General features: G+C 35.7%; 1 protein-coding gene across 2 annotated transcripts in view; it reads left to right on the forward strand.

The window, feature by feature from the left end:
- Positions 1-11828, forward strand: part of LOC113045045 (potassium voltage-gated channel subfamily KQT member 3-like) — a 33873-nt gene extending 22045 nt beyond the window's left edge. For both annotated transcript variants that reach the window (XM_026205164.1, XM_026205163.1), the window contains 11 exons: positions 207-380; positions 1554-1664; positions 3649-3744; positions 3845-3939; positions 5474-5500; positions 8387-8622; positions 8885-8990; positions 9492-9623; positions 9807-9902; positions 10194-10278; positions 10355-11828. In XM_026205164.1, coding sequence (XP_026060949.1) covers positions 207-380; positions 1554-1664; positions 3649-3744; positions 3845-3939; positions 5474-5500; positions 8387-8622; positions 8885-8990; positions 9492-9623; positions 9807-9902; positions 10194-10278; positions 10355-10897 — 1701 coding nt within the window. In that variant the 3' untranslated portion in view covers positions 10898-11828. The remainder of the gene's footprint in view (positions 1-206; positions 381-1553; positions 1665-3648; positions 3745-3844; positions 3940-5473; positions 5501-8386; positions 8623-8884; positions 8991-9491; positions 9624-9806; positions 9903-10193; positions 10279-10354) is intronic.
- The last annotated feature ends 11437 nt before the right edge of the window (positions 11829-23265 follow it).

Consider the following 23265-nt stretch of genomic DNA (forward strand, 5'->3'; position numbering starts at 1 on the left):
GCTCAAATAAACCCATGGGGTCGGCAATGTGCACACAATCCCAAATAGACACACAGCAATTCCTCAAAAATGCTATGGTCTGCGATACACAGACATTCAAAGTACATACGCAAGCAAAAACAATCAGATATCAGTGTCTGGTGATGTTTGATCTCAGTACTGCTGTGTGTGTGTGTGTGTGTTTCCCGGCTGGTGTGTGCGGTCAGGAACTGATTACAGCGTGGTACATCGGCTTCCTGTCATTGATCCTGGCTTCTTTCCTGGTGTACCTGGTTGAGAAGGATGATGTCACGGTAGAGCCATCATACAGCGAGGGCCCCTCAACAACACCAGCCCCACAGGACTTTGACACCTATGCAGACGCCCTCTGGTGGGGACTGGTGAGAAAGACACACTGCACTTGCATTCAGAACTTCAAGTTGATTTGAGAATGCCTTTTAAATGAATTCAAACTGAGCTAGCAAACTCAGATTTTGGATAACGAAGTAAATCTATCTATCTATCTATCTATCTATCTATCTATCTATCTATCTATCTATCTATCTATGTATCTATCTATCTATCCATCTATGACTAGAATATTTATGTATAATATATATACAGTTCCACCACTCTATTGTACAGTAGCACCATTTTTTTATACTCCATCATTTTTGAGATGCTCATTTTTAAAATTCATACACTTTGAAGGCCACTTTAAAGTTTGTACCAAGCTGACATTATTATTATTTTAATTATTATTATTATTTTTTTTAAAATCTTCTTCTTCTCCTTATTATTTTTAAAGCAAATATGTGTAAAAGCAAATATATACATCATCTGAAAGCTGAATAAATAAACTTTGTTTTATTAGGATCAGACAATATTTGGCTGGAATAATCTGGAATCTGAGGGAGCAAAAAAAATCGAAATACTGAGGAAATCTTTAAAGTTGTCCAAATAAAGTTCTTAGCAATGCATATTACTAATAAAAAAAATGTTTTTTATATATTTATGATAGGAAATTTACAAAATATCTTCATGGAACATGATCTTTGCTTAATATCCCAATGATTTTTGGCATAAAAGAAAAATCGATCGTTTTGACCCATGCAGTGTTTTTTTTTTCAATCTTTACAAAATATACCCCAGCGACTTAAGACTGGTTTTGTGCTCCAGGATCACATATATTATACTGTAGCTTGACTGAATAAAATCAGCTCTACAATTATAATTAAGATACATTTTGTTAGCATTTTTGAGATGCTTAAAAGCTTTCCTCCATGATGAAAATCAAAAGTAAATTTAATAGAAAAGAAAATCTGAACCATTGTGTCACAAGTTCAAAAGTGTTTTTCTTTTTAAATGCACGGCATTTCTTTTGACGGCAGCTCCATTAACACTACCATTTGTGATGGTTTTATAGCAGCCCCATTTATACCACCTTTGTGACACTAAAAGCAGCTCCATTAATGCAACCTTTTTAATGGTTTTACAGCTCAAGTACTTTGATAGCCTCTTAGCCGTGTTAGCCTTAATCACACTGATGACATATGATTTCACTCTTGTGTCAGATCACCTTGACAACCATCGGTTACGGTGACAAGACCCCAAAGACGTGGGCAGGGCGTCTTCTGGCCGGGACCTTCGCTCTTATTGGTGTGTCGTTTTTTGCTCTTCCAGCAGTGAGTACAGCTTCTTTTTTGTCTAAAATGAATTTTTGCTTTAACAAATTATAGTGTGATTGCGAGACTATCCACCTTATTTTTAACGTAAGAGCAGGTATGGCCATTTGTAACTCACAGTGGCATCTGCTTCCAGTTATTATTCTAGCTCGACAAAAACTATACTGCAAACATTGAATTTCTTAACTCATTTTATACAAAATATTACTGACACAACTCATTATATGCATCTTTAACTACACAGTGTCGTGTGAACAGCAAATCAGTCACTGATATCAGTCTCCCAAGACTTAGCTCTATTGAAAAAAATGTAAGCAAATTCTGGTTAGGTACTTTTTGAAGCATTGAAGCTGGTTTGTTTTCTAATTGCTTGTTTTCAAAAAAGGCCTCTAACACTATTCTTTTTCTATTCTATCTACTTGTTTTCTTATATATATATATATATATATATATATATATATATATATATATATATATATATATATATATATATATATACAGTGGGGCTCGAAAGTTTGGGCACCCCTTGCAGAATCTGTGAAAATGCGAGTAATTTTCAAAAAATAAGAGAGATCATACTAAATGCATGTCATATTTTATTTAGTACTGTCCTGAGTAAGATATTGTACATAAAAGATATTAACATTTAGTCCACAATACAAAAAAAAATGCTGAAATTATTAAATAACCCCACTCAAAAGTTTTGGAACCCTTGGTTCTTAGTACTGTGTTCTGTTACCTGATGATCCTCGACTCTCTTTCTGTTTTGTGATGGTTGTGCATGAGTCCCTTGTTTGTTCTGAACAGTTAAACTGAGCAGCGTTCTTCAGAAAAATCTTTAAGGTCCTGCAGATTCTTCAGTCTTTGCATCTTTGCATATTTGAACCCTTTCCAGCAGTGACTTTATGATTTTGAGATGCACCTTATCACACTGAGGACATTTGAGGGACTCCAACAAAACTATTTAAAAAGATTCAAACATTCACTGATGATCCAGACGGAAACAAGATGCATGAAGAGCTGGGGGGTGAAAACTTTTAAACATGATGAAGATGGCCAAATTTTGTTGAAATATAATTTTTTTAAATTTAGTTCTGCCCTTCGTAAGCAACAGAAGATACTTGTATGTTTCCCGGTACACAAATTAAGTACAATTTACCTTGATCTTCAAATTCCAAAAGTTTTCTCTTAATGCAGCTCTTAATGCATCTTGTTTCCTTCTGGAGCATCAGTGAATGTTTGAATCTTTTTAAATAGTTGTGTTTGAGTCCCTCAAATGTCCTCAGTGTGATAAGGTGCATCTCAAAATCATAAAGTCACTGCTGGAAAGGGTTCAAATATGTAAAGATGCTGGAAAACTGAAGAATCTGCAGGACCTTAAAGATTTTTCTGAAGAATGCTGCTCAGTTTAACTGTTCAGAACAAACAAGGGACTCATGAACAACCATCACAAAACAGAAAGAGAGTCGAGGATCATCAGGTAACAGAACCCAATACTAAGAACCAAAGGTTCCCAAACTTTTGAGTGGGGTTATTTTAATAATTTCAGCAATGTTTTTGTCTTGTGTACTAAATGTTAATATCTTTTATGTACAATATCTTACTCAGGACAGTACTAAATAAAAAATAACACGCATTTAGTATGATCTCTCTTATTTTTTGAAAATTACTCAAATTTTCACAGATTCTGCAAGGGGTGCCCAAACTTTCGAGCCCCACTGTATATATATATATATATATATATATATATATATACACCTTGCTACTTGTACTGCGTTCGGCTAACCGAGAATTGTTGTAGAACTAGCATATTATTGCTCTTTTGCTGGTTTTGAGCGTTTCTATTGTCCTCATTTTGATAAAGCGTCTGCTAAATGACTACATGTAAATGTAACATCATTCAGTTGGGAAGTGGTTAGGTATGATAGTATGCTATTTAAAAAATAGCCTACCAGTTTATGCTGAAGTCTGGTTATGTTTGTAGGGTATTCTCGGTTCTGGGTTGGCTCTGAAAGTTCAGGAACAGCACAGACAGAAACACTTTGAGAAACGCAGAAATCCTGCAGCTTCATTAATACAGGTAACCAGAAACCAACTTAAATCAGCATTAAATTCACCCCTTTAGGCTCATTCCTCAACTGCACATCTGCTTAATATTCAATACTGAATATTGATTTCAGGCTGCATGGAGATACTACTCCACCAACCCCGTCAGAGACGATCTCATCGCCACATGGAGATTCTATGAAACTGTGATCTCTCTGCCATGCTTCAGGTATCATACACATACATTGCTCAAAAAAAAATCATTTGAATATATTTTAGTTTACAAGGACTTGCCTTTATGTTGGTCATCATCATGATTTCATGTTATGCCTGGGATGTTTTATGATTTCACAGATACTCATGACAGATTTCACTTGTTTTATTCTCATGATTTCCATGCATCTCTTTTTAATGTTCATTTATTTTGTTTATTTCCATATGTGTGTGTGTCTGCATGCAGAGACAGCATCATCTAGAGATCTGCTAGAGGTTACAGGGAGGTACTCACACCTGTGCGTGGACAATTTCCTTTTTCATCCTAATTGTAAAAATTATTTGGTTGGAGCCTGAATACAAGTGTATTAATATAAGAGTAAAATAAGCAAGATTTGAGCAGATTTATATCTTCTTAAAATGTGAGATTAGCTTTCAGTAAATCAGTGCAAAATGTGGTGCTTGTTTGATTATTTCTAGAATTAACGCAGTCTCAGATAATCACTACTGACTATCCAGGAGAGGGACAAATTTATACAAATATAGGTCAATTTGACAATTTTAAGAGCCCTGCAAAAAAGGGGACACTGCTGTAATAAATGTAATTTATTTGTTGTTAAAAAAAAATCTTTCAAAAAACACAAAAATGACAGAATGCCTTCGATGAATTAATGAATGAGTTTGGGAGCAAGGCTTATTTATTACTATTAACTAAAACTTTTAAATACATTTCCATTATCGGAAATAACACAAAAATAAAATAAGATTGAAATATTCAAGAAGAATATTAAATAGAAAATAGGAACGTTGCTTTGGCAACGAACTGAAACAAATGGCCAACTTGAAATAGACAAAAACAAAAACTGAAATAAATCTAAATCTAAGTCCAAATAGTAATTATTATTAAATATAAAAATAAAAGTCTTCTTTAAAATCCCTTTTAATGCAGCATTTATTCATACTGCTCCCTTACTGACACTTGGCATTGTGATTTCAGTTAGTAACTTATAACTAGCAACCGATAAGCAAACTATACCTTCCTCATTCTGTTGATTTGTTTAATAATTTCTGGTATGTAAAAGATTAAACACAGAATTATTGACCAATATTACCAGTTATATGAATATACTTTTGTCCAAGTGTATACCCAAACGCACTGCAAATGAAGAGAGTTTTGTAATCATAAATGTGACCCTGGAGCACAAAACCTTAAGTCGCTGGGGTATATTTGTAGCAATAGCTAAAAAAACATTGCATGGGTCAAAATTATTTTTCTTTTATGGCAAAAATCATTAGGATATTAAGTAAAGATCATGTTCCATCAAGATGTTTTGTAAATTTCCTACCGTAAATATATCAAAACTTAATTTTTGATAAGTAATATGCATTGCTAAGAATTTATTTGGAAAATTTCAGATGATGTGAAAACTTTAAATGATGTATAAATCTCAGTTTTGAAAAATTGACAATTAAGATTTAAGGGTTTTGTGGTCTAGGGTCACAAATGTGATCTGGTAAAACTAAACGTGTGTTGTTTCTATCACCTGCAGGAAGGAGCCTCTTGAGGTTATGGCTAGGTAAGTCACTCTCTCTCATTCCCTCGGTCTCTCGCTCACTATTTTAAAGATTTCCAGCATCTCTGGGAAGTGTGAGATTAATGAATCTGCGAAATGTGTTTCCTTAAATAACTCCTAATAACCACCACCTCCATTAATTCAGTGCCAGAGGCGTAATGACCAGCAGTGCGTTCCTGTGTGTGTGTGTGTGTGTGTGTGAGAGAGAGAGAGAGATCGTGAGAGCTCGTTTCTCAGTTCGGGGACACGTGGACAGTAGTTCTATATGTGATATTACCGAGTCCATTAGAAAAGAGTGAATTATGGATCACTGATAGATGACGGTGTCAGAGCAGAGCGAGGGAGAGGGAACATGAGTGTGTGTGGGAGAATCTAATGGACGGCTAGATGTGTGACGTCTGTGTCACTAAGGAAAATGATAGGAACTGTTATTAGCGATCTAAGCATGAAGAGCCATGACAAAGATGGACTGCGTATATAATAATAAGTATCAGTTGTCCTTGACCTGGACACTGGCCTGACAGGCCATTTGTTAAAAGATGGAAGATTTACAGATAGAAACAGAGAGAGGGTTGGACTGAGTGAGTGCTGGGCTTGTTTGTAGCACCTGACCCGAGACCTGTAATCCATGTTCAGTCCAGATCAGAGATCAGATTACACATTAATACTGCTAATACATTAGTGCAAAACACACAGCTACACAAATACACACCTGCGTGAATATCCACATACACTGGGAAACTTGTAGCCTGACATTATCACTACTGTTGACCCACCAAGCAAGTCCAAATGGAGAAACCAAACCATACAGTACATGCACACTTTTACTCTAATATTATGGTAAAGACTTTTGCGTTCACTTCAAAAAATGCCTTTTCTCCACCTGAGGGTTGGAATCAAGAACTGTTTTTTTTCTTCTGAACTGGTTCTTCATTTTCTTGATGTTTGGTTTTTCTAACTGTTCTTGAATGTCTAAATATAAAAACAAATAGAGAGTCCACATTTCTATTGCATTGTCCTCTTAGTCCAGTATAGTCCCATTCAGGAACAAATGACTCTTATGAACTGATTCTTTTGAGTGAATCAGTTGAAATGACTGACAGATATGACCTACAGAGTTAAATTTTTTGATAAAAATAATAAAAGTTACCAGAATATGGAGCCGATATTGGGACACAGAGATATTATATTGTTATAGAGGTTTTTGCATTCGCTCACAAAACTTGGCTTCTTTTGCAAAGGTATTGCATTCTCCTAAGAAACTATGCATTCACAAAATGTCTGTATTCTCTCGTTAATGTATTTGCTTCTATTAGCACTTTTTTTTTCATTTTTTTTTTCTCTTATTTCTGTTTTGCAAGGGCATGCAAATATTCTCAGGGGAAAGAAAAATATTTGTGAAAGATTAAAACTTTAATGGGGAACACAAAGTTTCTCAGGAGAATGCTAAATATTTGCAAGCAAATGCAAACTTTATCATAGGAAAGCTAACACATTTTATTTTTAAGGAACACAAAAGTTTGCAAGAAAATCCATTATTTAGCATTATTGTTTAGTTAAACTAATTATTGATAGAATGAGTTGCTTTTACAAAAGTGCTCAGTAAAAGAATCAATTATGGATTAGCTTAGTTGAATCAGATTCCTTATGACTTCATTTCCTGATCGATACGTAATGCCAATCCTTCACACAACCTTTCTGCACTTCAACATTTTTATTAAAACATTGTCTAGTATGCAGTTCATTTCAGGTCTTAACATCCATTTACAGTTATTTTGTTCCCACAATGTAAGCAAAACCTGACCCACTGGTACAAATACACACACACACACACACACACACACACACTTACAAACAAAGCCAAATGGCTGGGAAACTTGCAGCCTGACATTATCAATGACCTACTAAAACAAGTCCGAAATGGAGAAACTGGACCATACACACGCTATTAAGTAGCTTGTGATATTATGCTCCATTCATTTTTTTTCATGTGAAATCTATGCATTGATTCTCTTCCTGTCTGTTCTCACGTTTTCACTGCTTTCCTGTATGTCCCATGAATCTACAACACACACACATAAACACACAAAGTCATTTTCAATCATTAAAACCTTCTCAGACCGTTTGAATCGACTGTAGACAGATTGTGTTTTGTGTGTGTGTGTGGGAAAGTGTTGTATCGGTAATGGTTGGTAATAAGCTGTAATTGTGGAGTATTTCAAGATGTTTCAGTCCCTCTCACCACTTCAATCTCCTTCTTTTCACTGTACTCAAGAGATACTGTGTGTGCCGCAGCACATAGACTGTGTGTGTGTCCATCCTTGGGGACCCTTCACAAGAGAATGCCCTGCGTTGTTTCTTTGGAAGGGTTCAGTTTCTCCTGCAGGAAGAGAGAGAGCGAGTGTGTGTGTGTGTGTGCAGGGCCGCATTAAGACTAACAGATTCCCCAAGGCTTTAGCTCTTATGGAGGGCCCTGTGCACCTTTGCCTATACCTACAGCCTGCATACACATATTAAACTAGAAAAGTAAAGTAAATTTATTTCTGTGATGACAAAAGTTGAATTTTCAGCAGCCATTACGACATTCAGAAATCATTATAACGTGATTTGGTGCTCAAGAAATAAATTTCTTCTTATTATAAGAGTTGTTTACATTTTTCCATTTATCTGAAATAGAAGTCTATATATAAAGTTTATATATATAAACACATGACCTGTGTTTTATGACACTATTATCATCCATTCCTCTCCCATTTCTGATTTCTAACTGACAAAGACTCTGTTTTGTCTTTTGAGGAACACTCAATAAGAATTACAAAATGATAAAGAATGCTAAATGTGTTCAGAGCTCTGAGATTCAACTCATCTTTTATTCTGTCTCTTCTTCAGTCAGAAGTTGAGTTTGTTGGAACGTGTGCGGCTGTCGACCCCGAGACCGTCGACGGTCAGGGCTCGTGTGATGATGCCTGCTGCCAATCCTGAAAGTGTGTCAGGGAACTGCGGGCCAGCAGAGGTGGTTGAGGAGAGTCCATCAAAAGAGGGCAAACCAGCAGGGTTCAGTAACAGAGAGAGATTCCGAACTGCTTTCAGAATGAAGGCCTATGCCCTGAGACAGAGCTCTGAGGGTATGCCACACTCCCAAACACACACCTCATTCACATACTGAAGATGCATTTACTCAAGCTGAATTCTTTAAAGTACTTAACTTTTAACTTGTGCATACTTAGAAAAAACAGTACACAGTACTTGAACAGTTAATATGCATACTCAATATACATAAATACACACTCTTAGCAATTTACACGCTAAAATAATATATATACTCCTATAAATGCATTATGTATACCAATGCAATTAATCTAATCTTGTTTTATTGTGTCACTGTAGATACAGGAGGTCTGCCTGACCCCACTCCTGAGGAGAGGGGCTTCCCGCCAGATATACTGCTGGAGGAGATGATTCCAACTCTCAAATTAGTCATAAGAGCACTGCGGTACACAAATATTAAATCTCGTGTCCATAACCCTTAAAAACCACTTGTGATCTTTTTACAATTTTTCTTTCTTTATTTTTCTAATTCTCATTCTTTTGTTTGTTTTCTTTTTCTTTCATTCGTTCATTTGTTCGTTCTTTTATAATTGTTTCCAAATATTTTAAGCAGCACAACAGTTTTCAACATTGATAATAATAATAATAATAATTACTTTTGAACTAAATGAGAATATTACAATGACATGTGAAAGAAAAGACTGATTGCTGAAAATTCAGCTTTGTCTTCGCCAGAATAATTTATAATTAAAATATTTTGAAATAGAAAACTTTTCAGTTGTAATTGCACACCAAATATATATATATATTTTTTTTCTGTATTTTATCAAATAGATGCAGCCTTGGTGAGCATTAAATTTACATTTATGCATTAAGCAGATGCTTTTATCCAAAGCAACTAACAAAAGACTTTAAAGAACTTCTCGATTTTTTTCTCGTTTTGTAGGATCATAATATTCCTTTTGAGTAAGAAGCGTTTTAAGGAGACTCTGAGGCCATATGATGTCAAGGATGTGATTGAGCAGTATTCTGCAGGACACCTGGACATGCTCACCAGAATCAAATATCTACAGACACGGTAACATACACACACACACACACATTAAACATACACATGCACATTTTCAAAGAAATATTATAGAAAACATTTAAATTACTTTATGATTATAAAATTATATAAAATGTTTCCATTTCCAATTGTTTGTTGCATCATTTTAACTGTAAAAATAATGTGATATTTGCTTGTTTGCTTCATCTGTAGACTAGATCTGATACTGACACCAGGACCACCTCTCACTCCAAAACACAAGAAACCCCAGAAAGCACCATTTCCGTACCCCACCCAGCAGTCACCTAGGTAAAAGCTCACCAAACTTTAAGAAATATTTATTTTTATTATGTTTAAGACTATATGAGTATATATTAAACAAGCTACAATATTATTTTTGCTGGAGCATAATCCTAATAAAACCGCAACCTTATTTAATAATGATGACTAATAAATCCCTATATTGAATGAAGAGCTCTGCAGGTATATCATTTATCATTTATAATTTTGTATAATTTTTATTAAATTAAGTAGATGCAGCCATTCTCATTTATACCCTTTTCTTCAGATCTACATTCCCTCTCCATTTTTCTCTCTTAGACACGAGTCCTATCTTCCCAAAGCAAGCCTGCCAGATCCCGAAGACCAAAGCATGATGGGTAGATTTGTGCGGGTTGAGAGACAGGTACTGCAATCTGACAGCTGGTTGTGTGGCCTATCTAAAGTTGTTTTGCTAAACACTGTCCTCGCCTCACTCACAGGTGGAAGACATGGAGAAGAAACTGGATTTCCTGGTGGACATGCATATGCAACCCGACCTCACAGGCCCCGGCCACATGACCATGGAGCGCTGCGACCCCACGTTGACCGTCAGCGTCGCAGGCGACCGCGTGTACTGCAGCTACGGCCCGCCGCCGAACAACACACCGCATTACACACGCTCCGACGCCAACCCGCCCAGACCGACCGTCCTGCCCATCAGCCCACTGCCAAGCCACTCCCCGTCCTCCAACGTCAGCCAGTCGGGAGGCCGCAGGGTGGGAACGCCACTGTCGCTGTTGTCGGTCACTCACGAGGAGCTGGAACGCTCGCCCAGCGGATTCAGCATCTCTGCCGAGAAAGAGGAGGTCACGGGCAAGGCCTCAGGGTTAACAGCGGGGTCGAGCTGGGGCTGCGACCGGCGCTATTTAGCCGAGGGCGAGACGGATACAGACACTGATCCCTTCACCCCCAGCGGACCTGTTCCACCCTCATCCACCGGAGACGGGTTCCACTCCGATGGAGCGTGGGGAACACCACCCTAAAGACGCACTCACACGCACTCACTCACTCACTCTTTCTAAAGACTAGACTCTGTACAGCTCAACACGACACAGACATAATACTCGTCATATCTAAATATGTATCCACGTCACGCTTTACCCCTGCAAAGCAAAGAGCACTGCATGGAATGCATGCGTTTTATCTCTAGTGGTAGACACCGCACTTGGCAGATCAAGACTGTGTGGTTATATTTGACTGGGAACTTTAAGGGAGGCGAACACAACAGATGCTATGCCATTTTTGTAAACATTTATTTTTCTATTTACACATCTTTTCATATGCATGGACTGCATGAGTCATCCACGGAGCAGCTAAATGTATCGACATCTCCTCCGGTTTGCACTTGCTTTCGTTTCGAATATTTGGGTTTGATGAAGCTTCTTTCTCTGCACATCTTGAGCTTGTTTTTAGTTCCTTTTGCAGGTTGTACAAAGCTTTTTACTCCGGTCAGCATGAACTGCACTGTGGGACATGTCATATTTGCACCACTAGCCATTTAAGGACCAAAAGCAGAGCCTCAGTTAGGAATTCCTCAACTGTTTGGCCTAAATCCAAACTATGAGCACATCCCGTCTGTGAGCGGGACATTTACTGGCCGGCTCAAAGAGTATTGCCACTGTACTGTGGGACCAGCGTTCCCATGACAACTACAGTTTCCTTACTGTAACCCTACATCAATCGCACGGATCATTCCAGGGTCAATTTACTATGGGAAATTATCAAACTTTATCCTTAGACAGCAGAATCATTTTTACATCGACCAGTTTACTTAACAAATTACAATAATTAATAGTTACACTTACTGAATGTTTTACTCCAAAACAAATACTTAGGTCTTCCAAATGGTTTCGCATTGAACAGATCCTTCATAAATTCGGTGTTCAAATGTGAATTTATTTTTTATATTTTACATTTTTTAGTTCCCCAGGTTTTTGTTGATTTTTGTCATATATGATTTTTTTTCCATTTTAATTTTTTTTTAAATACAAAGTTAAACTAAATAAAAATAACGGAAACATTATTATTATTTTTAATTAGAATTTCTGTTAATGTTTATTTTAAACTATTTGTTTATAGTTTCAGTTTTTTGTTGTTTCAGTTCACTATTACCATCCTGCCCCTGGTTATGTGTTCTGCATATCTACTTCCCTTAATTATAGAATTAATTATTTTACCATTAACAATGTCGAAATGTACTGACTATCAAGTATCAAGATAATATTTAATATCAAGATTCAAATCAAGTTCATCAGTCTGAGGTTCGAGTCATTTGTCAAGTCCAGTGTTGAACAGCTGGTCGTGTTGTTCCAGTCAGTGTTGTCTGCGTCGTTTAACATGGTTTCCCTCACCATCTCATTCACCTGGATGAAGAATTCTGATTTAATGGGGACTTGATGCTCAGTAAACCTTGCAAATATAATTTTGCAACTTGAATTTAGGAATTTAAGATAAACTGCACTAATATTAGTACTAATATCTGTATACCTGTAACAACAAAGAGTTTGAATAGAGAGAAAAAAAAAGCCATAAATTGGAAATGAGGTTTTTTTTTTCATTTATTAGTAATTTTGACCATGGATGTTTTTTTTACATTCTTTTCTTCTCTGTTACTTTGTCTGCTATAAGCCTGGGGTTATGATGAGGTCAAGGCAGTACAATTAGGTTTAATATGGTGTCAGATGCTTAAAGTGATAGTTCACCAAATGTGGACACAAAAGATATTTTGTCTAAATAAAAAATGTTTTTGTCCATGCAAGTAAAGTCAGTTGGGTCCAAAACACTGAGACATTTTTTCCAACTATCTTTAGTGAGAAACAAAGTCATACAGATTTGGAACAACACGAGAGTTGAGTAAATGTTGGGTGAACTATCTCATTAACCATCCTACAATCCTGCGATCGTGAGACTAAACAAGATGAACTCAAATAACCATGATCTCAAACCAAATACTGTTGTCATTATCCCAGAATAAACACTACAGACAACTTTTTAACTTTTTATTTCAAACTAGTCCAAGTCCATTACTATTCTCAACTAAACCAGCTAAACTAGAAAAATGAGTCACAATCAGTCACAATCAGTCACAATAAGTCACAAATCAGCCCAATAAAGCTTATACACTCTAGCTTGGATTAAAAACTGTCAATTATTATCTCAGACCAAACAGCTGCCCATTATTATTATTCACCTGCTCTCTGAAAGTAAGGACTGCTATCTGATTTTCTCTCGGACTACCGTCTGTTCTGATCTCAGACTACTGATGTACACAGATACACTGCTGTTTATTGTTTGTGCCTTGGCCTTTTAGAGCTCCAGTCCCTCTCTGCCGGTCATTAGGTTGTCTTCATCATGAATCAATCCTTCCATCATTTTGCTTTTTAGGCCATCCATAATCGTTTTGCTCTCGGTGGTATCAGTAAAGCAACTGTTCATTTTCCTAGGACCTATTCGGTTGTGTATTTTCCTTTTAAAAACCCAACAAATGATGATTTCCTTCTCTTCTTTTTGGTTTCAGATGAAATGATTTCACACTAGTGGCCTTCTAAGCTCTTATATTCATTCCAGTTTTTGAATAATAATCTTTATTTACATTCTGGTCAAGGCCAGGTTTTAATAGTTTAATTTGATGAGATAATATGCAAATGTTATGACGAACTTGATTTTTTTATGTTAAATCTTCAAATTGCACCAGTTAGTAATAAAGATATATTAAAATATACATTGCAGTTTTTTCTTGTTTAATTAGAAGTCCTTAATCACGCCTTTGTTTAGAGACAGATGCTGCTGCATTTAACTCAGTGTTGTTGGGGAATGTTACATTTGAAAACAAGAGTTTAGAATACAACTAGTCATGCTACATTATTACTTATTATTAAATATGACGTTTATTGTTGCACAAATGTATGTAATACCATCCAAAGATGTGGGATCTGTAAGATATTTCATGTTTTAAAGATAAAATAACTGATCTATTTTAATTAATTTTTAAACATAATTTATTCCCATGATGCAAAGCTGAATTTGGTGCTCAATATTTCTTATCAATATTATATAGGTAACTGCCCTTATGAAACAAAACTATATTGCAGTATATTGGAAAATATAATGTAATATATTAGGCATATAGTCTTATATATGGGATTTAATATTTATTTTTTAAGCGGCAATCATTTGTATATTTTGCAATATGTTATATAATATATGTATTATCAATATATTATTCTATGTATTTAAATATATAAAATATTAGAAAATAAAAAGGGAAAATATTATATTACAATATATCACAATATATTTTAAGAAATATATTGGTAAATATATTTTCCTTTCGTAAGGGTGCTTAATATGTCTGTGATCAAATATATATATTTTTAAAAGTTATTTACTTTGTTTGAAAATAGAAATACTATAACTTTTTAAATGTCTTCACTGTTATTTTGCAATAAATATTATGGATAAAGAACTTGAATTTTAGCCAGAAGGAATGGTTTGAAAGCAAAACCATTCATTAATGGACTGGTTTATTACTGTACATTTAGCATCTCCTGGTCACCAAAGAGCCAGTCACTGAGTTCAGAGTCGCAATAACAGAATATAGCTGGAAATATTGTGCCAAACACAAGTAGAGGGGCTATTGTGGGAATGGCCCTCTGCCTAGTTCTTGGTCTCCAGGACAACAGAGGTTCCCAGGCCTTGCGCTGTCCCAGAAACCATACGCTGCCAAACAGAATGTGCCTGAGAAGAGAGGCTTAGTGTACAGGACATGGCATTTTCGTATTTAAAGAGTGGCCAAAAGTGCCAACTTAAGGGCTTTTTGGAGAGCTACATCTGCAAGAGAAAATATGCTATACTATTAATTCAGCCAAATAAAATTTCAATTGGCTTTGGGGATTTTGAAGTCATTTGACATTGTATTTATGAAACCATTATAGTGAAACCGGTATGTGTGTGAGTTTGTATAACTGTGTGTTACATTTAGCAGAAGAGAGAGAATCTATATCTGTGAGAGTTTCTTTGTTTGTGATTGTGTGTGAGAGAGAAAGAGAACGATTCTATATCTGTGAGAGTATCTGTGTGTGTGTGTGTGTGTGTGTGTGTGTGTGTGTTGGGCTGAGAGCAAGTCTTCTGTGTTTGCCAGCTGAGCTCAGGTGACACACTGGAGGGCTATTACAGCCTGTTGCCCTCTCCGGGGACCATGATGCCCTGCTGGTTCTGTGTGTGAGTGTGTGAGAGACAGCGGACAGCGAGCAGACGGCTGTCTGTGTCCTGCAGTGTCTGTGTCTCTCTTCTGCAGGTGAGTGGGATTTGTTTTTTTGATTGTTTAGTTCACACTCTTCCTCTTCCTGGCACTTTATATACAGTGTGAACTTTTATGCTGCTTAAACCTTTTTAATTTGATTATTTCTAGTGTAATTTTAGTTGGCATGAATAATTCTGTCTTTTTGGAAATTTTTAGATATGTATAATAATCAGTGAGTTGTATGTATTTATTTTTGTATTTAAGTATTTATCTATTTATGACAGCATATTAATTTATAGTTCCAGTTACCGAAAGACACACTTTAGTTTATTTTTTTATGTCGATTTCACTGGCGGTAATTGTCTGCCATGTCAAATGTTAAATATGCCTAGAAAAATAACCGGATGAAAATAATAAACTTCTGAAAATTATTTTTCACTCTCTCGATATCTGTCTATTTTCTGTCTATAGTTATATTAGAATTACCTGAGGCATATTTAAACAAAATCTGAAAGAAATATTTTCTGTAGCTATTCCAGGCTGGTGTTAAAAGGATTTTTGTAGCTAAATTTCTCTAGAGGATTGAGCTGGTGCTGTTGTGGCGCTACTAATGAAGTCTTTCATCTTTAATGATATGTGTTCAGCAGTGAAAGACTCATTTTAACTTGTGAACATCATGGTCTGTGTACAGAGCCAGAGAAGAGCCGCTGATTCAGGCTAATTGGGTTTGCAGAGACTGATCCACACTCTGTGGAGATTAATTTGAAGCGTGAAATCTTGTCACACTTAGCAAACATGTCCAAACCAGAGAGGAAAAAAGTCTATATTTATTTGTATTTTTAATCATATAAATGCAGCCCTGGCAAAAATAATATAGTGTGTGTGTGTGTGTGTGTGTGTGATATTTGTGGAAAACAATTAATAGAATGTATGTATAAAAAAAAAGCTATCTTTTTTAAGCATTGTGGAGTATTTATTGTCTTAGCATATTTTCTGCATAATTTACAGCTATTTTATATATGACGCTGAATAAATAATAAATGGACAAAATGTTAGGCAGTGCAGTTCACATGCATTACTCACCTGTAGAGGGCAGCACAACATCAGCTCTGTTGGTGAAATCTCAATGCATAAATGTATGTTCTTATTACTGTGCATACACACTTTTGTAGGCTATGTAATTTACTCAGGTACAAACAGTTCCGAATATGGAAGCTGTGTTTTTACTGTGTTTGTTTTGCAGAGATGGTTAAACTCAAAGTAAAACATTGGATCAGAATATGTTTTGTCATAGTAACACTGCTCCTTATTCATACACAAGGTAAGTAACTGTAGAATAAAGAAAGCAATCTTTGCATTAATATATCTGCTAGTCAAGAGGTAAATAATATGTCTTTTTCAGTTATAAGACAAAGCAAGTTGATCCGAACAGAAGAACGAGAGCTCCTGGTGTCAACAGGTAACCAATCAGAGTCTCTCTTGGAGGACAAGCACCAATCAGAAACAATCATCTGAACAGGACAGAGCTCTTAAAGTACAGATAGGCTGTTAAGTGCTTGAATCATTGTAATATTTTTATATGAAGAGTTTAAAATGCTTTTACTTGCTCAGGCATTTAGTCCTAATGATTAGGTGCATGTGAAATGATGAATGTGGTGGTGAAACCTGGTAATGATGTTCATGTGTACAGGGTCCGCTTCTGTGTATGTGGTTTAGGAGGATTTTACAAGGGTGTAAAGAATGGTTTGTAGATCAAAAAATACCTTTAGCATTGTATAAATGAGTGTAATCTTCATTTACCCAGAGATCCCAGCAGAGCACATTGACCCCGCCTCCATAGATCTTACTGGACTCGTCAACACACTCATCAATGCTTCACAACCAGGTATTACACACCCACACACACACAAGTAAGTTTTTAATTATTTTTTTTTTGGCTATGGCACTTTTATATCCCAGGGGTTGATTTTTTTTTTTATTAAAATATATGAAAGTCACAATAAAACCATTTGGAAACTTTGCACCATGGCTTCGTCACTTTTTTTTCCAAAGTTATCTGCGAGTTCTTTCACTGAGAATTCTGCCTATTTCACATAATTATAAACTTTAGATCTTACAATTTGTACCTTTTTTTTCTCATAATTTTTCCCCCCTCAGAATTGTAAGACAAACTCAGAATTTTGACTCTTGCAATTCTGAGGTTTTTTTTTTTTTTTTTTTTTTTTTTACAATTTCTCTGTTTTTAATGTTTTAAATAAAGGTAATTGAGGTCATTCTTTTATTTAGTATCATGCATTTCTAGGTTTATCTCTCACAAAAAAATACAGTTGCATTTGTTTTTTTCATTCTGTGGAGGAAACAATAGTATGTGTGTATATTCTGTTAAAGGTAGGATAGGTGATTTCTTAAGGCTAGCGATAGCAAGCTAGCTTTGAAAGCAAAACCCCACCCTCCCTGTTTAATCACTGCAAAGCCACACTTCCTTCAAAACACAAGAAAGCTAAGAGGAAAATAAGAGATTGCATTGATCTAGGACTACCTTATTAAAACACTACAGTACAAAGCACATAACATTACAATAATACAATAATACATACATCTTTCATTCTCGCTGGAACACATTGATGATGTATCATGTCAGCGCGAAACAGGGTGCGCAGGCAAGACAGCCTATCATAATGTTCGGACCAAACATTTTGATTGGACGAACATTTTATGGTCCTTATGCCTTCCACAGACAATAAAAATATATAAAAATAAATGTAGACCACTTAACGTAGTGATATCTATGGAGATGTGAAGAAATATTCAACAAGTATAATAAACTGCTTTTTTTAAAAAAATGTAACTTAAAAAAATTTTATGAACCGAATCACCTATCCTGCCTTTAATAGACCAAAAAAAAAGTGTGTTTAACAAACACACACACACACACACACACACACACAAACATCTCAAACTCTTGTGTTTTCAGGTTCACAGCATCTTTTCTCCTTACTCAGTGTGACGTCACACAGTTCACTCTCTCTCCAGAAGCTCACACTGCTGGTCTATAATAGTAACTACCCTTATCCACACAGCCAAATCATACTGTAACTTCATCACCAGTATGGCACAAATATGATATGTAATTCTGTGTGTGTTTGCATGCGTGTATCTGTGCGTCATGTACACATGTATGGGTGTGTAGTCTCAGACTTTCAGGACATTGAGAGCAGTGTATTTCCCTTGAGATACTGTTACTGTCTGACAAACAAGACCAATGACCTCACAGGTGAAAAACCTCCTTCATTTTATGCTGATTGCCTATCTATCTATCTATCTATCTATCTATCTATCTATCTATCTATCTATCTATCTATCTATCTATCTATCTATCTATCTATCTATCTATCTATCTATCTATCTATCTATCTATCTATCTATCTATCTATCTATATAATCCCTTTAATGTTTTTCAGATTTCACAGCTATCCTGCTGGATGTAATGGGAAACTCCACCAGTTACTTGTCAGAACTATTTAAGTCCAGCTCTATCCTCTCTGGTAAAACACCAACTATAATCACCTAAACACATAAACACACCTGTATGCAATGTAGTGCATTGCACTAATGTACTATAATGTTGTAGTGTTGGTCCTCCTAACATACTATATCAGTGTCATTGTGTCTGTTTGTGTGTTCTGTTATCATTATTCTTCCAGTCAGTCAGAAGAACAGCTCTGACTGCATCTATATCTGTGTCATGGCTGGAAAGTCAGGTGAGTTTGAGTATGTATACACTTTTTTTTATCCTCAAAAGTTTAGTGATTTTTTAAATTATAAATTCCACGTTTTTTTTTATTTCCTACAATATTTTAACTAATATATAAATGTAAAAATGCGAGTAAACATACATATTGCAGCTTTAATGTTTATTATTAAAATCATTAGAAAGGCATAATTCAAAATTTAAATTTCACCATTATTCATGTTTTTTCATTACAAAACCCCAACTTCCTTTCACAAAAGCATGTAGAAAATAGCAATGCAGATTTAAGTACTGTTATACTGTTTCCGTATCAGTCCAAAAACCTTGCCTAAAACAGCTTGGAGAATTATGTTTGAAATGATGCACAATTTATTTTATTATTTTATTAAACCAAAAGCGCAAAAGAAAGATATTATTTCTGAATTCATTTAATTCAGTAGGCCTACACTCTAAATAACTTTACTACTGACAGTTATTCCTGCTCTCATGCACGTTTTATATTTTAAGTGTTAAATGAACTAGGTTATCATATATATATATAAATATATATAAATGTAATAAAACAAAAAAATAAATAAAGCAAAACTGAAACTAAAATAAAGGCATGTGTTCAGACAGTGATCTGTCTCAGCTCTGGGACATGGGCTCAGTCAGACCTCTGTTTAATCAGACCATCACAGAAGAAATACCCAGAGGTACAATCACACACACACACTTACATTTATTACTCCATTGCATTATACATTTAGAAATGTATTATTTAGATTATATATATTTTTTTTTTTCTCCTGCTTTCCTCTAGGTAACATGACATTCCCATTGCTACCCTTTGGTAAGTGAGTTCAGAGAGCATATTATTGTTTAATGAGTGTCTGTTGTAAGCTATGTATTGTGTCTGTGTGTTTGTGTGTGTGAGAGAGAGAGAATATATACTGACCAATAAGAGCCCTGTCTTACATCTACAGTAGTGTGGCATGATCTTCCAAACACCAGTGAACTGTTACTGTGGCCGAAACCCAGTACAGATTCCCACAGGAGCAGAGGTATTTTGAGTATTTAGGAGTTTGGTGTGCTGAAGCAGACAAAAACAAGACTTTTCAGGGACAAAAACTGCTTCAACAGCTTGATTTTGTACTATTTCCACAGTACCAACCTCTACGATGGCATCATCACCTCTTATTAGATCAACAGCAGCTCCTGAAACTACTGTCACTGCGACGACCCCCACAACCTCAGCCACTAGTCATCTCACAACTGCTGTGATCACCCAGCCAAACGCTGTAACGGTAACCACAAATACCATCGCTCCAATGATGACCGTGACAATCTCACTGCCAACGCAGAGACAAACAACTACGACAGGCATCCAGCAGCTCTCTAAAGTATCTCATACAGAGAAACCAGGCAAGACCCTCCATTACCAAACACACACACGCAAAATGGAATCTGACATTTTTGACCTTTTATTCTGTTAAAGCGTCAAGGCGGCACAGCGGTGCCCGAGCAGGGTTAATGTTATTGTTGCCATGACAATGATTTGATTTGAATGGAGTCAGGCCAGAGCCACTGATAGTATCCATAGCAACAGTCCATTATTTTCCCTGGAGATTGTTTTGATTTGTCTGGGTCAGGAAGGTTAAAAGCACATTAAAAATCAATATATACACACTTACGTCTGTCTCATCGAGTCAACACAAAGAGGATACAGGATATGCACGCTATGAATCATAGACAACTGAGCTGCTTTCCTGCTGTCCATGTCAACAGCTCTCAATACAGGTGCCCCCATTCAGAGTGGAAGACATAGAGAAAGAACGAGAGCCCTCATCGACCCCTGAAGTGGACATTTATTCCTGCAAACTAAAATAGAGTTGACCACTAGATGGCACCATAAGCTAATGTAAAATGTGCAGCTGTGCACTGAGGTGCTGTAGCATCTAACAGCATTGCTCACAGGTGAAGCGCATAATTTCTGCACCACTAGCATCCCTAAATAAAAACAAGTGGGCCTATATCTGTTTGACTTTTACAAGAGTTATAATTTAATCAAAATAAAAATTCTTAGTAACTGTAACTGATTACAATTACATTTATTTTGTAATTTTATTATTACATGTAATTCTATTACATGTAAGTAGTTACTCACCTACACTGGCTCCTACACTATGTACACAATTGCAATAAAATAAAGATACCTATACGATAGCGGCATTGATGAAACGTTTATCTTTATGTTAGGTAGGCATACAAATGTCTTACTTAAAGTAGTATCTTTATATTTTTCTGGAGAAAGTATTCATATAAAAGGTTAAATATCTATATAGAGCCAACAGAGCACAGCAATGTGCTGTGCAAATGTTCCTTTTCAAAAAGCACTTGGAAATATTGAAATCCTTTCATATGGTGCATTATCTTTTTTCACAGGGAGAGTTTACTTCAGTTTACATTATAACTTATCATATTGCTCTTTTCCACATTTCTGGAGATGTTTATTTTCCTCCCTCATTCTTTTTGTGATATTCTTTTTTCCTGACAGGATGTCCATGGAGAATAGAGCTATTTCATCAAGCAAGTGAGAATGTGGAGCTGAAAGAGACCCTTGAAGAGGAGCTGATCTGGAGCAGGGTTACCATCAGCTCAGTGAAGCTGCAGCCGTGTGTGCTTGAGCTGTGCAAGTTTTACTCTCAGTGTGTGTGCAGAGGATTCAGTCAGAGAGCAGCAACGTTACAGCGGTACAGCACTGCACTAACTCTCAACAACTGTTTAGGCTGTCTTTTAAAGTCATAAGATGGGCATAAATAATAGAGATGCATGCTAGAACACTTGGAAGTTCAGTCGGCTCCAAAAGTCTGAATTCACATTGACAGTCTGAGAATTAAAGTGTGTTAATAAACCAAGATTTTTTTTAAATGTATAATACAGTTTTAAGATTTTACAATATTTCTAAGTCACTTAACAAATTTGTGACATTGACTTAAACTGAAACACACAAAATATATTATCTTGAATTCACATGCTGCTGTCATTAAGGCAGTAATGAACATTATTTTTTCACTCAAATATTACATTTTACAAAAGTTAAAATCAAAAGAGTTTTTAAGCATTAAGTGGTCTCTATGGAAGCCTGTTTCCGCCACTGAATAAAAAATAAGAAAGGTAATTGTGACTTTTTATCTCAAAATTCTGACTCTTTTTCTTTGATTTGCATGATAAGAACTTGCAAATCTCACTTTTTTTCTCAGAATTGTGTGAAATAAACTTGCAATAGAGAGACAAAGTCGCAATTCTGAGAAATAAAGTCAGAACTGCAAGATATAAACTCATAATAATTTTTTTTTCAAATTTGCAAGTTTTTTTCTCACAATTGTGACTTTATATCTCACAATTCTGCCTTTATAACTTGCAATTATGAGTTTTTATCTCACAATTCTGACTTTATAACTTGCAATTGCAAGTATATATCTCAGATTGTTTTGAAAACAAAAGTCAGAATTGTGAGAGAAAAAGTCGCAATAAAGGTTTTTTTTTTCCAGTGTCGGAAATGGGCTTGTATTGGTCTCAGACTTCTGGATGCCACTGAAATAAATTCACACATTATTCACAGTTTTGTTAATAAAAATGATTAGTATCGTGGAGTAAGACAGTAATTCTATCTGTATTCTGAATATTGTTGATGGTATAAACAATATAGTCAATATTTTGTTCTGCAGATATTGTGTGGATAGCCATCGCTGGTATGAGAGACACACAGCAGAGGTCTGCAGTCGTATGAGGAGAGTCACTTTTTCCAAAAGTGAGTTACACAACATCTAATCTAACCCTAACAGCAAACAAATCAAAACATGCTATCATATAATACAATATACAATCATATTACCATATACAGATATACATCACAGACCTTCACTAAAAGTTCATTAAAATCATCAGTGGCAACAGAAAGAATTTGAGATTATTGAAAACCATTTATCATTTCTTCTACAATACTGTAGTTTAACAAAGTTTTATTCCTGTTCTTAGAGCGGCTGAAGTTTTAATATCCCATAAAAGGGTCATTACTATTATCATTATCGTTAATATCTTCATTAGAGCTTCTCAGTGAATTGCTCTGGGTTACTTAAAGCTACTGCTTGCTGTGGTTAAACGTGTGTCTGAGCAAAGAGACAATGGATGTTTTCCTTGATGAGTGAATGACTAAGATCATTTAATCATTTCCCCTCTCTCTCACACACACACACACAGGTCACTGCAACCTAATTAAAGGATTTGTTTCTGTGTGTCTGAATACCTGCATGTGGGTCTTCACTCATTAAAGAATTTGTTTCTGTGTGTGTCTGTGTCAGAATATCTGCATGTGG

Source organism: Carassius auratus, chromosome 27, assembly GCF_003368295.1.
Source record: "Carassius auratus strain Wakin chromosome 27, ASM336829v1, whole genome shotgun sequence".
Lineage (NCBI taxonomy): Eukaryota > Metazoa > Chordata > Actinopteri > Cypriniformes > Cyprinidae > Carassius > Carassius auratus.